The sequence below is a fragment of the Citrus sinensis genome, chromosome 8, assembly GCF_022201045.2.
Source record: "Citrus sinensis cultivar Valencia sweet orange chromosome 8, DVS_A1.0, whole genome shotgun sequence".
Classification (NCBI taxonomy): Eukaryota; Viridiplantae; Streptophyta; class Magnoliopsida; order Sapindales; family Rutaceae; genus Citrus; species Citrus sinensis.
The window spans coordinates 446981-465535 of NC_068563.1; the positions used below are offsets into that span (position 1 = coordinate 446981).

General features: G+C 36.2%; 2 protein-coding genes across 2 annotated transcripts; one reads left to right on the forward strand and one right to left on the reverse strand.

Annotated features, from left to right (window-relative positions):
• The first annotated feature begins 568 nt into the window (after nucleotides 1-568).
• LOC102626308 (UDP-glycosyltransferase 83A1-like) lies at nucleotides 569-4919 on the forward strand. The gene is made up of 3 exons (XM_006478160.4): nucleotides 569-1191; nucleotides 1312-2231; nucleotides 4501-4919. Exons 1-2 carry the CDS (start codon nucleotides 711-713, stop codon nucleotides 2208-2210), a joined length of 1380 nt encoding a protein of 459 aa, XP_006478223.2. The 5' UTR covers nucleotides 569-710; the 3' UTR covers nucleotides 2211-2231; nucleotides 4501-4919.
• A 5438-nt stretch (nucleotides 4920-10357) lies between these two features.
• On the reverse strand, nucleotides 10358-11206 carry LOC102608945 (uncharacterized). Its single transcript, XM_006486781.4, has one exon. It carries the CDS (start codon nucleotides 11204-11206, stop codon nucleotides 10358-10360), a length of 849 nt encoding a protein of 282 aa, XP_006486844.3.
• Nucleotides 11207-18555: the final 7349 nt, after the last annotated feature.

Consider the following 18555-nt stretch of genomic DNA (forward strand, 5'->3'; position numbering starts at 1 on the left):
TAATACTTTACAGTCTTATATTATATTAAACTAAATTTTGTGATAAATAGAAACATAATATCAAAATAATATATAAAAATTTAAATTATTTTGAATATTTGATAAAAATAACTTTAATATTATTAATACATGACATATACTTTATCAATTGTAAAATCTATTTAACACAAAGATTTATTTAAAAAATTTATAATAAATACAAATATATTATTAAAATAAATATAATAATTTACATTTTAAAAATTATTTTATATAGTAAAATATTCTAATATTATTAGTCTACTAAACAAATTAAACTATTTAAATTATATTTATATTTATTATAAAATTTTGAGATCAATATGTTTAGTTACTATCAACTAAGGATATTATAAATAAAATAGGGTCTTAGTGTCCCTTATAAAAAACTTAGAGATATACATAACTATTTTGTCAAATTCTAAGATAGCAGTCGTCCTTTTTCCAACAAATTATTGAAACTTGCAACATAAGTAAGCAATATAAAGACAAAGAATCATCCAAACGACAAAAGAAAAAAAACAGATATGAAGAGATAACCAGAGGTTCAAAATTAAACATATATGATATGGTAGATGCACTGAAATAGAAAGGAAACCAAGCATTAATTGGCTCCTGAGCTGTCCTTCGCAATCTTTATAAAAGCACCAAGTTTATAGCAAGTAAATCAGCGAGGATAAATTAAACAGAAAATGAGCAGTCCACATATTTTGGTTTTTTCTACTCCAGCACAAGGCCATGTAATTCCTTTATTGGAGTTTTCGCAATGTTTGGCCAAGCATGGCTTCAGAGTCACATTTGTGAACTCGGAGTATAATCACAAGCGGGTAATGAAATCATTAGAGGGAAAGAATTATCTTGGGGAGCAAATCCGTTTGGTTTCGATCCCAGATGGAATGGAACCTTGGGAAGAGAGAACTGATCCAGGGAAGTTAATTGAAAAAGTTCTTCAGGTTATGCCGGGGAAGCTGGAGGAACTCATAGAAGAGATCAACGGTAGAGACGATGAAAAGATTGATTGTTTCATTGCAGATGGGTTTATGGGGTGGTCTATGGAAGTAGCAGAAAAGATGAAACTCAAGCGAGCAGTCATTTGGACTTCATGTGCAGCATCAGTGGCCTCGATATTTTGTATCCCCAAGCTTATTGATGATGGAATCATCGACAGTAATGGTATGATTCTCTGTCATTAATTCCTTACTTTTCTCCATTCAAAGTAGTAGTGTTAGGAGTTCAAAGGTCTGGTCGTTTACTTCTATTATAATTTTCATTGTTTTGTATTCAACTCTCTAGGAACTCCTATCAGGAAACAGATGATTCAGTTGGCACCAAATATGCTTGAAATGAACACTGAAGAATTTTTTTGGACCCGTCTTGGTGACATAACCACGCAGAAGATGACCTCTCAGAAAATTATCTTTGACTTATCAATTAGAACGATAAAAGCTATGAAAGTGGCAGATTTCCAGTTTTGTAACTCAACATATGAGCTTGAGCCTGGAGCATTCAACATGATTCCGGAACTTCTGCCAGTAGGACCACTTCTGGCAAGCAATCGTCTAGGGAATTCAGCTGGACACTTCTGGCCAGAAGACTCAACCTGTTTGAAATGGCTAGACCAACAGCAACCAAAATCTGTCATTTATGTGGCTTTTGGCAGTCATACAGTTCTTGACCACAATCAGTTTCAAGAATTAGCGTTAGGACTAGAAATTTGCAACAGACCATTTTTGTGGGTTGTAAGGCCAGATGTTACCACTGATGCAAATGACGTATATCCAAGAGAATTTCAAGAAAGAGTAGCTACTCGAGGACAGATGATCAGTTGGGCACCTCAGCAGAGGGTTCTTAGCCACCCTTCCATTGCTTGTTTCTTGAGTCATTGCGGTTGGAATTCCACCATGGAAGGTGTAAGCAATGGCATTCCTTTCCTGTGCTGGCCATACTTTGTTGATCAATTCTTGAACGAGAGCTATATCTGTGATATTTGGAAGGTGGGATTGAAGTTAGACAAAGATGAAAGTGGGATCATTACAGGAGAAGAAATTAGCAATAAATTAGTTCAAGTGCTTGGTGATCAAAATTTCAAAGCAAGGGCTTTGGAACTCAAGGAAATAACCATGAGTAGTGTCAGAGAAGGTGGTTCCTCTTACAAGACATTTCAGAATTTCCTTGAATGGGTAAAGACATAGGCACTGGCATATAATTACCAGGTAATGGGCGGTTAATTCAAAAAGTACCAACCGTAAAATACGGATTCCATGGCCACTGTAACATATATCTTTCCAAGTGTAACTGTGAGTCTGTGAGTGTAACGGCCATTTTTTTTTACTCTTTTACCCTTATTAAATTGGGTAGAATTGTTATTATTGGGTGTTTGTGTGTGAGTAAAACTTTTTAATTTGTTTTAAGTTACATAGGTTATTAGCTTTAATAAAAAAAATGAATTTTCTTAAAACTCGCGTTTTCTTGCTTTTTATTTTTTAAAAGTATTTATTAATTGCCAAAAGTATTTAAGAGGAAGCCATATTTTTAAGAGAAAGATGTCTTTTATTTCCACACCGTTACAAACCCTAAAAAAAGAAAAGAAACATAAGCCTTTGGAGAAGGAAAAGAAAGTTTTATAACTTCTTTTCTTGGTGGTATTAAGTATTTCTTTGACTTATATGATTTATTTTTATTAATTGTTTGCCTTTAATTACTTGTATGATTTGGGTAATATATGTGTGTTTGTAATGCTGTGATGATATGAACAGTCTGTATTCTTTACTTGAAATCGTTTTCTTTATTTAGAATCATATGAATACGTTTACAAATCCTACAACTAGACATTCTAAGCTTTCCATTGATAGGTTTTGTGTTGAAATCCTCTGAGTATGCAAATTGTTATGATTTTTCGAATTTGGGTTACTGGTGCTGGAAAGTTCTGATTTTCAGTGGCAGTTCTCACTTCTGGAAATTTTTCCGTAAGGTTACACATCTTTAAAAATTATGGCAATTTTTTTATCAACAGATTTATGTCTCATATGATTTTATGTTTAATTTCGTAATTTTATTCGTTATTATTAAATTATTAAAAATCATAACATGCGGCTGCTGCAGATCTGGAAACTGTTTTCCAGAATTACAGAAGCTAAAGCATGTAACAGTTGGGCTAATTTATGAACATTATATGCCATGTTAGGATTTATAATGAAATTTCAATCTTTCCTCTGTCTTTAAAAACTGGAATCGCAATTTTTGGGCATGTAAAATAAAATATATGAATTTTTTAACTTCTGTCTTCAAATCTGGAATTTTCTGGACAGGTTAGATGTTCTCGGAAATAAAATGCTTTTAAAATAGTTTCAGGCGTCCAAAAATTATGACTTTTAATTATATGTTTTCTGAATGTGTCTAATGTAATTAGAAAAAAGAAACGGATTATTTCAAGTACTAGAGAATATTTTATGAATTTTCCTAAGTGGTAAAGGTCTGTTTTGATCAATGCTGGACAGTTTTGTTCCTTTGGTGAAAGGTCAATATTCTGACTTGATTTTCACTTGTGATGATTTTTGTGAAATTTTTTATGCAATTCTATGCGTGTTCACATTACCTCTGTAAATTTTCATGGTTTTCAGACGTGTGCATAGGTTATTAAAAATCAGCATGTGCAGGATACTCATGTTTATGTTTAGAATATGTATAAGTATTGAGCTAGTATAAATGCCTATGATTTAGGGATGATTGGGATTATATTTAAGGTTAGAGATAATATTGTTGAGGTGTTGAGTAGATTGCTGCGAATCGAGGTAAGTAAATTCATGCATGATGTACTTTATAATAAATGTAATTTATGTTATAAGAATTATGTTTAAATGAAAATTCTTACAAAATTGATTTCTAAAATATTTAAATGAATTTATTAAAATAAAAACACTTTTAAATGAATTTATATAAATATATTTTAAAATGAATTTTTCTTAAGAAATTAGTTTTCTTAAACAAAATGTTTTCTTAAAAAATTTTCTAAAAGAATTAAATTATCAAACAAAGGTTCTTAAATGTTTTAGAAGACTTTAAATGCTATTTATGCAAGGATGTAAGGTGAATTCGAAAAAATGTTTTGGCTTATAGTCCGTAGTAATGTATATGATGCTAATGTTATGATGTTATGTAATGTTATGGCCAGCTTGCTGGTATGATGATGATCTTGTGCACAATGATGTTATGAACAATGCGGGGTATAGTACCCTAAATGAGGAACAATGCGGGGTATAATACCTTGAATGATGAATGATGAATAATGATGACTACGATTCATGAGCTATCAAATGTTTATGTTTAAATGTTTTTACATGAATCTATCTCTTATGTTAAATGAAGATGTTATTATAAGATGATATAAAATGTTTAAAGGTATAATGACAAAGGTTTTCAAATATTATGCATGGATTTGCTTACCGAGTTGATGGCTCACCCCTTGTCTCCAATATTTTGCAGATTGATTAGAGATGTGGCTTGGGTACGTAGATGAAGATTTTTTTTTAGTGGACCTTTGGAGTTACTTTAAAGATTAAATTTGGCTAGACTTTTTATTTTGAATTACAGACTTTCCTTTGGAGAATTTATTTCAGATGTTTTATGTAAGGATTCAGTTGGAGTATGAATAATGATTGTCTATCTTGAGTTTTTTTTAATAAAACTAAACGATGTGAGATTTTATTCTAATTTTACCATTGTATTTTCATGGGTAATTTTTGGGGTGTTACAGTGAATAACATTGTCACAGGAGTCCATTTAGTACTTTATGCCAAAGTTTCTTTTAATGTTCTCTCTTAGTAGAAACTGTAACTTAGTTCTGGCAACACTTATTTTGGTTTGTTATTTAGAAATTTAAGAATCCCATGTTTGCATGTTTACTTATGGAGCTTGGCTGATACAATGCTACTTTGAATTATAAGCATCCTTGATTCTGTAATAACAATATTCCTCAAGAAATGTATATATGAACAGACAATAACAAACAGGTATCAAACAATAATATTACTAGAAAAGTAGATGAGAACATGGCAGGAAATTTCCCAGATTACCAAAATAAGCACCTACAATAAGCCCATGTGTCACAGCGACCCTATTTCCAATAGGGAGGTAGGCCGAGCTTTTTGTCTTCTTTTCTGTAATATCGAAGGTGACAGAGTCTACCCATTTATGCATTGCAAATTTCCCTTTTTATTTCCAGATCAAATAAATGGATGCTGAGTGTCACAGCCATCCTGATTCCTAAAGGAAGCCAAGCCAAACTGGATTGGCTTCTCTTGTATTTATGCAGAAGAGACAGAGTAAAGTAAATACCTTCCGTGTATTGCATATTTTATGGATCACTAAGAGACATTAATTTATGTAGTATTACCTTATGTGAAGATTCAAACGAGATTTGTAGATTCAAAATTAAGATGGGTAGAGGGAGGAGACAATGCTTAGAAGTAGCTGATATAATGTACAGTTCAAGATCGAAATCACGTTACTGTTCAAGAGGACGAGACTCCTCTTGTTCCCCTCATCTCATGCTAGATATTGGGCATATCCCTTCTCGTTTTTACACTCCATGTTGCTTGCTTCTCGCAATGTCTGTACACATATTCTGGTTTCTTCATTTCTGAACATTCTTGTTTGGTGTTTCAGATTCATAGAGCGTAGATTACAAAATCAACAGCAGATTGCTTCGAAGAATTGAAGCTGTTCTGGCTAACCAAACTTTGTGCAAAGATCTGCTGTCTACCTCCAGCCTGGTAAATTCCCGCCTGGTATCATCCGCAGAAAACATAGATGATGAAATTCTGGGGATCATGCGGAGGAAGCGCCGCCGTTCTGGGGGTGCCTCGGGGGAATCAAGCAATGTTCTTGCTTTGCCTAAAGATTCTGAAGTTCCTAAACCTGTTTCTCTATTGAAGACACTCCCTCATTCTCGCACTGATGTGGGTGGGCTGAGTGGCACGGCTGCTGCAAAGTTCCGTGTCTTCCGCTCCTCTGGTCGAGTCAACAAAGTCACAGCTATATGAGTGAGCAGACCATCTTTTTCCCAATTACAATGACTACGCCACACTGGTGAAGAAGAAGGATATTGAAGATGTTGTTCCAAGGTCAGATTATACCCCAATCAAGAATCACCAAAATCAGTCCAATCTCTCTGATAATTGACCAAAAATGAAATAGTAAATCAAACACACACACAGATGAATCACACAGAAACAACAATCAAGGGACAACAAATTTAAGTGGTTCGGCTGGAGATAGCCTATATCCACTGAAGAACAGAGCAGCAGCTTTTATTCACTTACTGATAACAAGATACAAGCTAAAAAGATGAAGTTACATGCTTTCATTCTCTGGAAATCAATCCTTCTAAGACTATATATATAGAACCAGAGGATTCTAGAATGATTCCCCATTCATCAGCTTTGTTCTGGTTTGTTACAACTGAATCCAGGTCTTTCCCGCTCTTGATAACAGCCAATAACGGTTTTAGACATGTGCTGCTCTCGTGCTTAGAAATAAGTGAGATCAAAGCGCTCTTACAGAGTGTCGTTTTAGGCTAAGCTTTACGTGTAAATGCACGTGACAAACACATGCTTTACCTATGAAGCTCGGCTGACAGGAAATAGTGGTCATGTTTGAGGGAAATACTCCGACGAGACCAGACATGATGAGCAAATGTTTGGTGGCAGAAGTCGGCGAGCAGGTGTGTCCTGTAAGAGCCAGGTAGCAGGGGAGCAGGGGCAGGAATATCCTGCTCATCCACGAGCACGTCATCCGCGAGGCCAATTTCCTGTAAGAAGCATAAAGCCATTCCTGCTGTATTCTTGCTAAGGGTTGATTCGAGGAGACCCGGTCAACGACAGTTGGCGAGGCATGCTCTCCAGCCCGAGAATCTAGGCACGAAGTCCACGCAACCACCCACGACTACGGAAATGGGGAATCCACGTTCGAGAGGTGGGAGGATAACGGACGTAGACTGCGGAAAACTGGGATTCAGAGGAAGCCTATAAAAAGGTAGCCCACGAAGGTAAAAGGGTTAGCAATTTTTAGATTAGAAGAGAGCTAAAGAAATTCTAAAGAAGAGCAAACTACGAAAAAGCCATAAGATCTGTGGCAAGCGTTCCCCGAACCTTCATATCTGACTTGAGCGTCGGAGGGTTTGCGCCGGGAAAACAACCGGCGTACTCTGACTTGTCTGTGTGCGTAGGAACCTCTGGAGAAGAAGCCTTACGAGGAGACCTCCTGGTCGTGGCGAAGTTGATCGAGCAGAGAGCCTGGTCGTAGAACGAGGAGAACCAGAATCTCGCATCAACATTTTGGCGCCGTCTGTGGGGAGCTGATAAAAAAGCTTCTGTTGATAGCAAGAAGAGGAGTGAAGCAAGTTGAAAGCAACGGAGACGGAGGGAATGACGAATTTTCTATTTGAAAGGATTTAAGTTTCTTAATGGGGACGGACTCTTGGGTTGCCAGCATTTAACGGCACCAAATCCCAAGGGCCTCGTAACCGTTGGTTTGAAATTCGAATAGAGGGGCAGATTTCTGCCACATCACCTCGTCCGCAATTAAATGCGATATGACTCTTGGCAGCCTTTTCCAGTCCCACGCGACCAAGAACTGCTAAGTTTCTACTGCTGGTCCATTACATTACCCAACACCAGAAACTGAGGGACCGGTGTTTGAGGGAAATACTCCGACGAGACCAGACGTGATGAGCAGATGTTTGGTGACAGAAGTCAGCGAGCAGGTGTGTCCTGTAAGAGCCATGTAGCAGGGGAGCAGGGGCAGGAATATCCTGCTCATCCACGAGCACGTCATTCGCGAGGCCAATTTCCTGTAAGAAGCATAAAGCCATTCCTGCTGTATTCTTGCTAAGGGTTGATTCGAGGAGACCCGGTCAACGACAGTTGGCGAGGCATGCTCTCCAGCCCGAGAATCTAGGCACGAAGTCCACGCAACCACCCACGACTACGGAAATGGGGAATCCACGTTCGAGAGGTGGGAGGATAACGGACGTAGACTGCGGAAAACTGGGATTCAGAGGAAGCCTATAAAAAGGTAGCCAACGAAGGTAAAAGGGTTAGCAATTTTTAGATTAGAAGAGAGCTAAAGAAATTCTAAAGAAGAGCAAACTACGAAAAAGCCATAAGATCTGTGGCAAGCGTTCCCCGAACCTTCATATCTGACTTGAGCGTCGGAGGGTTTGCGCCGGAAAAACAACTGGCGTACTCTGACTTGTCTGTGTGCGCAGGAACCTCTGGAGAAGAAGCCTTACGAGGAGACCTCCTGGTCGTGGCGAAGTTGATCGAGCAGAGAGCCTGGTCGTAGAACGAAGAGAACCAGAATCTCGCATCAACAGGTCATCTGCTCCATTTCTTATTCTAACCACATGTCGCTCAGTACATAACGGACAAGACATACAACACTTATTCAACAAACCGATATGGCAGCACTTTCTCTTGAATCCAGTTTCTACTTTCTAAGCTCACACTTCAACAGAAGACATGGAGGGTCGTACTCTCGCCGATCTGGTGAACACTTTACAGTTTGGTGCATATCAGCTTAGCACAGGAGAATTGCCTATTACGACAAGAAAATACAAACCAAGGCTTTGAAGAAGAGAGCAGATATTGCAGAGGAGAAATCAGCAAACCCCCAAGTCGGAGTCTTAACACTCGAGGAGAAATCCACTCAACCTGAGAAAAAGTTGAATGATATGAGGGGGAAGCTTGCTTAGCCAGAAATCTTTTTTCGAGCAGCAGTTGGAGTCCTTGCAATCCCACGTTTCCAACCTTCGGGGCCAAGTTTAAACTCTAAACAAAGAAGCTGATGACGATTGTAACTCTGGTCTTGCATATGGTAACCAAATGAAGGCTAAGAGCTAGATTTAATTTTCACAATCAAATTCTAGTCTTCAATTCTAATTCACAGCAAGACAGTGGCTGTCTCTTACCATACTAGCTCAATTAGCTTTCCCACCAGATCAAAGAGCATTTGAAAAGATTAAGGTCTTCTCAAGCTACTTCATCATCTTTATCAATAGGCCATGAGTTAACAACCTTCAAAATTTACATGATTCTGTTGATAGAAAGCTTCAATTGCCCCTCATTCAACAAGCTTTAGCTCAAGGCCAGAATAAGAAACAGATTGATGAGCTTTTAAATGGATCTTTGAGAATCTTGGAAATTAACAGCATTGCTTAGAATCACAAGGACGTCACTCAGTTCTGCGCAGAAGAAGGGGTGTTGAAACTGAATTTACAATTGAGATTAAGAAGTACATAGTCTCTAGGAAGGCATGAAAAAGGCAATCCACAAGGCCTTTGGGAATTTGAAAGGCATGGACAACAAATTCTCCAATCTGATCAATTAGGAACATGTTAGCATATTGAAAGAGGTTGAAGCAGTCACCTTGGCTGCATTTGAATCCTTGCTGTCCCTTATCTCAGGGCCAAAGATTCCACCAAAAAAAATTGGCTTATCATTGATTTCAAAGCTAATCCGGTCCAAAATGGTAGCATAGGAAGAAGATGAAAGAGAACTAATGAATTTGAGAAGGTGGATGCTGCATTGACTACAATCCTTAGTCACAGGACAAGCAATTCAGATAACATCCAAAACCAATTTAAGGAACTGGAGTCCAGCATCCAAGATCTCAAAGAAGGTCTAGAATCCTTGTCTAGGCGTTTGATAAAAGCTGGAGTCTCTCTTCTAAACATCCTCAACTATTAGCTAGAGCACAAAATTTTTAGGGTCTCTTATACTTGTAAATGATGCATGAAATATCCTATTGTATCAATCTATAGAAAGAAAATTAAATACACAAATAGAATATTTCTATGATAAGAACATTTCATCAATATCAAATATCAATTGATTTTACAGCTTAAATGCTGGTAGATGGTACTAGATTTTCAATTCTCCTTGTATGGAGTAAAAATAATCAAACAAATAGATTGGATGAACAAGCTAAACTAAGCTTTAAATTAATGCTTCAGGAAGAAATTTGCCATTAAAGTATTATTGGTTCAAAATTAAACAGATGCATCTAAGAGAATCCATAATTTATTCAAGGCAAATTAATTACATGCAATTTAAAATAGAAATGATAGTCGTGGAGATTCTTACTGTCTCGTGATAGATTACTGTATAATATATCATATAATTAGCAACATTTATGCAATAAAAGCAAAGACTATGAAATACAAGAAAGGCTAAATATGTCATAGAAAAAACCTATTTGTGTATATATAATTTTCTTTCTATAGAATGATACAAGTATATTTCATTCATTTACAAGTATGACATCACCACAATCTTGTAATCTAATTGGTGAGGATGTTGAGAAGGGGGACTCTAGCCTTGATCAAACGCCTAGACAAGGACTCAAGGCCTTCTTCAAGATCTTGGATGCTGGACTCCATTTCTTTAAGCTGGTTTTGCATATAAATGATGTTATCGGATTTGATTGTCTTGTGACCAACGACTGTAGACAATGCAGCATCCACCTTTTCAAACTCATTCATTTCTGTTTGGTCTTCCTGGCATGCAATTCTTTTGGGGCGGATGAGCTTGGTTACCAATGCAAACCTGCTTAGCTTTGATGGAGTCCTAGAACCGGAGATAAAGGACAACAAGTATTCAAACGTAGCCAATGTGACGGCTTCAACCTCCTTCAACACGCTAACATGTTCCTCATTGATTGAAGGGGAGCATTCGTTTTCCACGCCTTTCAAATTCCCTAAGGTCTTGTTGATTGCCTTTCTCATTGCCTTCCTAGAGGCTAAGTATTTCTTAATCTCACTTGTAAGTTCAGTTTCATCACCCCTTCTTCTGCGTAGCACTGATTGAAGTCCTAGTGCAGATTCCTTCATCTGCAGCAAGGCATTCTGAGCAGTGCTGCAAACATCCAAGATCTTGAAAGATCCATTCAACAGCTCATCAACCCATTTCTTTTGGTGGTCGCGGGCTAAGGCTTGTTGAACGAGGGGCAATTGAAGTATTTTTTCAACAGAGTCGTGTAAATCTTGAAGGCCATTTAACTCATGGCCTAATGATGAAGTAGAAGCAGCTTGAGAAGACCTTAATCTTCTCAAATGCTCTTCAACTTCTAAGATCTGTGGGTGTGATCTTGTCGGAAAGCTGTTTGAGCGAGTATGGTAAGAGGCAGCCATTGCTTTTGTTGCTGTGAATCAGAAGACTAGAAGTTAATTTTGAAATTCAATCTAGCTCGTTGCCTTCATTTGGTTACCATAAGCTCAAATCTCAATATATATAGCATGAGATGAGGGGAACAAGAGGAATCTCGTCCTCTTAAAATATAAAACAGTAACATGATTTCGATCTTGATCTAAATGCTATATCAGCTAATTTTATGCATTGCTCCTGCCACACTAGCATCATCGTATATTTTGAAGTGCAACTGACACTAGCATCTTCTCAAATGCTAATGCTATATAAATTAATTTTTCTGAGTGGTCCATGAAATATGCAACACGCGGATGGCATTGGCTACGTCTCCTCTGCAAGAATACAAGGGAGGCCACTCCAGTTTGGCTTGGCTCCCTGTGGGGAACACAATGGTGGTGGCACTCGTGCATCCTTATAATTGATTTATTTGATCTGGGAATAGAATTTAAAATTTGCAGTGCATGAATGAAGTTGACTCTGTCACCTTCAATACAACATTGTAATCTTGACATTAGTATAATCTGCAACACACCAGTGGTGGTTAATAATTTAAATTGACACATTTGAATTGCAATTCATACTGTTAATTTAGAATACACAATGAGGTCAATACACGTAAATGCTACAGAATTCACACAAGCCAGAGAATTTGTCGTTACAAAGGCATGAGAAATGTGTCCACCTCTCATTCATCCATATATTCAAACATCAATCAAGAGACAATTGGAATCTTGACAACTATATATATATGATGTCTGTTTAAAAATTGCATGCATATAACTTGCCTTAAACAAATTATGGATTCTCTAAGCTGGGCTTAATACTTGAACCAATGATTTAACGGTAAACACTCTGGAACTCTAAAGTATAATCTGTTCATCCTTTATTTATTTTAATTTTTGCAATGTTTTAATCAAAATGACTGGTCATGAGCTAAAAACTTGAAGAGCACAAGAATTGGTTATGGTAGAAAGCTATAGTTGTTTCTGTAGGTGAATTGAAAATCAAGTATCATCATCTAGCAATATTTGAGAGTAAAAGCAAATAATATCGAGATAGAAGCAAGGCCAAAATATTACAAAATAATTTGTTTATGTAATTCATTTTCTATCAATAGAATGAAGTGTATATGTTTTTCATTTACATGCTTGAAAGTATCAAATCTTGTGATCCAATAGTTGAGGCTGTTGAAAAGGGAGAAGCTTTAATCCAACACCTACACAAGGATTCAAGGCCTTCTTCAAGATCTTGGATACTGGCTTCCAATTCTGTCAGCTGGTTCTGCAAATAAAAGATGTTATCAGATTTGTCGTCTTGTGACCAATGAGTGTAGACAAGGCAGCCTCCACCTTCTCAAATTCATTAATGTCCTTTTCATCTTCCTTGCATGCTATTCTTTTGGGGAAAATGAGCTTGGAAACTAATGACAGTCTGCTTAGATCTGATGGGGTCCTTAGCCCTGAGATAAGGATAGCAAAGATTCAAATGCAGCCGAGGTGACGGCTTCAACCTCTTTCAACATACTAACATGCTCCTAATTAATAACAGAGGAGCGTTTATTTTCCAATCCTTTCAAATATCCCAAGGCCTTGTGGATTGCCTTTTCACTGCCTTTCTCGGGATTAAATATTTCTTAATCTCACTAGTAAGTCCTTTCATTGTCTAACACACCAAATCTAACACATATGGAGAGCACGTAGTAAAAGGAGGCTACTTATAAATCGTGAACCTCACACAAAACCTCAAATTGAAATACTTCAAATTTTATTCAAACAAATTCACAAGTCCAATACTAAACATTATTTCCCAAAGCCATAAATTTAACAAAAGTCTCAAAACTCTCCCATTACAAGTTTAGAAGATAAGCAAACTTAAAGGAAACAGAAGTTTGTCCTCCTCTTATTCAACTAGCAAAAGTAAATAAATTTGTAGCTTTAAAGATAAGCACGCCTCTCAGCAAATTACTTAATAGACAAAAAGTAATGATAATGGGTGAGCCGTCAACTCGATAAGTAAAATCATTCTCAACACATTAGGATTGTTGGGTACCAAAAGTATTGCAAGCCCTTTTCATTAAAACATATATTAAAAACTTTAGTTTCGCAAAATGACATATTATAATAGAAAGACGTAAATTCATGGTGATTCAATACATCAAAAGCGTAATTAGTCATGAAACAAATCGTATAATATATATACACAAAAAACAAAAGATTAGCTCATGTCATATAGTGTCACATATACTCCCGATGACCCAATCAAAAACAGAATCAACATCAAAATATGTTATACACACTTAGAACAAAAACCCAATATTGGTCTAGAACATACACGCACACACACACACACAAACACACACACATAATTAATATGGACAATGAGCCAAAGAATTTAAATTCATTTTTCATATGTTACAACTTGCAAGTGGCACTTTTTATTTTGTGGTACTTCGTGGCACTTTGTCCCTCAAAAGGTGACCCTTGTACAGCTTCAAGAGGTGGCCGTGTAAAAAATTTCATTAATAATCTTAATCGTATATGTGAACAAAACATTCATATCGAATTCATAAAAGATCATAATAATGATTTAGGCTTGCAAAACAAATTCTATTATAATATTTTATAGATAATTTCGTAAAAGATAATCATTTAGTAAAATAATTATACATTTAAAGGAAAATAGAATATGTTGTTAAAATCATAAAAATAACATAATTTTGGGATTTGAAAACATTAGTAGCCAATGTTTCAACATTTTCCTCTCTCTTCATCAAAACATCGTCGTCACTCATCATCGCTTTTGCACCTTCGTTGTGTTCATGTTCATCATCATCATCAGCCTCCATTTGGCCGTCATTTGTCCACCTATGCCAATCACAGTTGTGAGTCTGTGACATTGTGGTTGTTGTCATCATCATTTCATTAGTAGCCACCATTTGTTGCTTCATCAGATGCCGATCCTTAAAGTTCGTGAACTGAATCTGTGAATCGTAAGTTTGAATTGTAGACACAGAATTGTATTTTGTGAATGTTATGTTATATATTTGTATTTGTGAATGGTTTATTACTTTGAAACATTGAAATTTTTAGAATCAGTATTTGTATTTGATTTTTTAGAATTTGGTTTGTATTTGATTTTTGTAGAATTAGGTTTCTACTTTATTTTTTTTTTAATTTGTATATGATTCGGGTTTAAAACCTGCAATCCCGAAACCCAAATTTTTTTTAGTTTAACCTGGACCAAACCTGGATGCATAAAAAACAGGTTTAAATATGGGTCTGGTATGACATTTTAGTGTTCGACTCTGAAACCGGGAAGGCCGAACCCAGACCCGGACCCGAAAATTGCGGTCCCCAATCAAACTTGTATGAGTATGAGTTAGAAAATCAGGATGTTGGAATAAGTTGTAAATGTTGAATTTGTTTATGGTGTTTGAGGCTATTGAAGGCTTGGAGGTGTGCTTAGAGCCTTAGATCATTGCTTTTGTCAAGTAAGTAACTTCATTCCTAATATATTGGATACGTTATTTTGATACTATTATAAGTACATTTTTTTATAGTTCTGATGAATATAAGAGAAGAGAAGAATTGAAAAGAGAAGAAAAGAATGACAGGCTGCCAAGGTTGTGGAAGTATGAAATTAGGGCATCGGGCTGATTTTTTTCTATTTATATTAAAAAATAATTTTAAAAAATAATATTAAAATAAAGATACCCAAGTTCGGGTTCCGGATATGCAGGTTCATCTGCATCTAGATCCGAACCCGAATACATTCGAGTTGCTAAAATTCAATCCGGTATCCGGATTTATTTTAATCCGATACGAGTTGAACTCGGCCTGGATTATTCGAGTTCGTCCAGTTCCGGACTGGGTACATGTTAAATTGCCATCCTTAAGTCTGATTCTCTGAATTTTTACTCATAATTTAATAATTAGAATGACACAATAGTATACAATACTATTTTAGACATCCATCGTATTTCCCATTAAATTTTTAAGATGATCTGATATCAAAAACATTTTCAAAACTATTTATTTCTTGACAAGTTCAAAATTGTCTCACAGAACCTTAACTAAATAGTATATGTTCCGAGATTTTTATAAAATTAGATATTAATCAAAGATTATGAAATTAAAACTGAGAATTGCTAGATACATATAGTAATCTCTATTTAAAATTTTAGAATTTCCTGAATTCATTTTGACACTCCAAAAAATTTTAAAAAATTGGTCATTATACTTAAATCACATCTTTCCCATGCAATAGAGTCTATTTCGAAACCCCATATAAAATTAAAAAAAAAAAAAAAAAAACAAGGTCAATAACTTATGAAATATAATTTATTCAATAAGCCCCTATATGTTCTAGTTTACAAAAAGATAAGGTTCTTCTCAAAAACTATTTCTAAAATATATGTTTTATTATGAGATATCCATATTGTCTAGGAATTGTTCAGTGTGTTAATTATATCATGGATTAACTAATGAGACTCAACAATAAAATAACTCATTAAACACGTCTAAAAGACATCATAAATCATGTATAAATGTTTGTAACATTCTAAAATCATGTAAAATAAAACTCTTAATAGAACACAAAGATAAGAAATCTAGTAAAGTGCAGGGAAATTAAGAATTATCAACTATTAAGACTCTCTCCTATACAAGTAAGAGTTCAAATCTTAGGGTATGAATAAAGAGTGATGAGTGGTTGAGAATTTAAAAAAAAATGCTGCTTGTGAATTTAGGGTTATGAAAGAGGAAACAAAAATATGAATTAATAGGAAATCATAGGAAATCCTATTAATTATGAAAGAATAAATTTTTCTAAAATTATTCTATGAATCCTAATTAGGGATATACCAATCCTTATTCTTATTAGCAATTATGTTATTCATGATTTCATTTGGAAAATTTTCCTAATTAACATTGTAGAAATCTGGCTTTACGCGTTGCCCCCTTTTCCGGCACAAAACTGATTAAGGCCCATGTACAGACTCGTTAATCTGCATCAAGGCATTCTCGGCAATGGTACAAATATCCAAGATCCTCAGGGATCCACTCAACAGCTCATCAAGCCATGTCTTGCAACATCCTTGTGCTAAAGCTTGTTAAATTAAGGGCAATTGTAGCATTTTATTGACAGAACCGCGTAAATCTTGAAGGCCATTGATGTCAAAGCCAATTGATCAAGATGATGTAGAAACTGCCTGAGAAGACTTTAATCTGTTCAAATGCTCATCAGCCTCTGAACTGAGTGGGTGTGATCTAGGGGAAAAGCTGTTTGAGCGAGTATGGTAAGAGGCAGCCATATTTTCTTGATGTGAATGAGAGTAAGGCAGTTATAAATATCATGAGATGAGGGGAACGAGTACTAACATGTTTTTGATCTTGATCTAAACACAATATCATCTTCTTTTATGCCATTGTCTCCTCCCACCAACTCCCCATCTTTTTTTCTTTTTAGCTTCAAATCACACTTATATCTTCTAAACAAATGTTTACGGGTGATCCATGAAATATGCAATACAGGAATGGCCTTGACTCTGCCTCCTCTGTAGGAATACAACATAGGCCAATCTAGTTTGGCTTTGCCCTCTGTAGGAAGCAGGATGATTGTTGTTGATGCTGAAATTTGGTCGCCCTTGACCCGACCAGATCGTTCCACCAACGCTTGTGTTGACAATGGAGAAGAGGTTGCACTCTCCCTGCTTTAGCGATTGCCCGAGCTCCTTGGACCCAAATCGCTCCCTCTCTTCTTTTCAAGCTTGCGTTCACAAAAATAAATCAGAGACGCCGGTGGTTTTGCCGACGTAAACCCTTTGATACTTAAGTCAATACAACGTGTTTACAGGAAAATTGTATGATTCAAGTTGTGCAGATTAATTGCAATGTTCTCAACACAAAATGTGTCAAGGATTCGTATAAAATAAATTCTGGTTTTAATTTGGCAGAGTTTCCCCTTCCTTTTCTATTTTTCGTGTCCCTTTTTTTCATCAATTTCCCAGCCTTTTATAGACAATCATCCCATGTTCTCAGAGTATTCCTCATGCCCCTCTTCTTCGGGTGATCATGGACCTTAATGGGCCTTCAACTGAACGAGCGTAGGTGTACGTGGGGCGTCGTGCTTTCCTAGTGGTTTGGATCGTGGCGGAATTGTCGGGTGTTTGTGAGATCATGTCCTTTCTTCTAGGTGACAAGTACCTGGTCGGTGTGAACTTCTAATCGGCTCGTACTTCCCAAAAGGTACACTACCAGGAATCTACTCGTTACATTCAGCTGGGAGAATTCACCCCCAGATAAGGAATGAGGAGGCGTCTGACTGGTACTTTTCATTACTCAACAATTGTGACACTCACGCGTCCTTGTAGTTGATTTTTATTTGATTGAGGAAATAAAATATAAAATCTTCTATGCATGAATGCGCTGACTCTGCCACCTTCAATACAGCAGAGCAGAAGCAACACAGCTGACAGCTTGGCTTTCCTCCATGGAGGAAATTGGACCACCTGTGACACTCTTGAGCTTCTTATAGGTTACTCACTCTTGTCATCTGGGAAATCTCTTTAATGTCCTCATCTGTTTCTTCTATTAATCTTTTTGTTTGATACCTTTTTGTCATTGCTGTTCATGCATGCATTTTTATTTTCTATCTTGTCAAACTTCTTTAATAACCATCTCATATATATCAAAATAGCAGGATTCTTGTACGTCTAAGTAAGCTAAATAACCATTATGATATTCATTTGTATACTAACTTCCCCTTGACACATTGGAAATAAAACATGCAGCAGCTATTTTCTCCAAGAACCAGTGCTAAAACTTGAAACTTTCGTATGCCTGTAAGCATCTACGTTTCGATTTTCATTCAGGCTAGGTTCCTAGCTCCTCCCCATGTATTACAAAACCATTTGAGATTAATTCGTTGGGGATATATTTTTCCCTATCGGATTTCATTTTTTTCCCGGGCGATTTCACGGACATAGGATAATGGTAGTTTGTAGGAGTTTGATTGATTAATTTTCTAAGCAAATGAACAATTTGATTAATTTTCTAAGAAAATGGACAAATTCATTACCAAAGATTAATCAGTCTCCTTCCACCATGTTTCCAACTCATTTTCCAAATTCATTGAACTTCAGAAAATCACAATTGAATCTTAACATGACAATTATTTGCAACGCAAAAGTGCCGTTGACACTTATCCTGCCTATACAGATGAAGGCAATATCCAATTCTATAAGCCACATTTGCATGTGGCTAATTAATAATTCAATGGCATTGCTATTCATCATCATGATGCTTATTGTGGTAGAGATTATAAAATTTTGATT

Bases quoted from the DNA above. Each gene is read 5' to 3' on its own strand.
- LOC102626308 (XM_006478160.4), top strand. From the start codon at position 711: ATGAGCAGTCCACATATTTTGGTTTTTTCTACTCCAGCACAAGGCCAT. The intron at 1,192-1,311 runs GTATGATTCTCT...TCAACTCTCTAG, and splicing joins TGGAATCATCGACAGTAATG to GAACTCCTATCAGGAAACAG.
- LOC102608945 (XM_006486781.4), bottom strand. From the start codon at position 11,206: ATGGCTGCCTCTTACCATACTCGCTCAAACAGCTTTCCGACAAGATCA.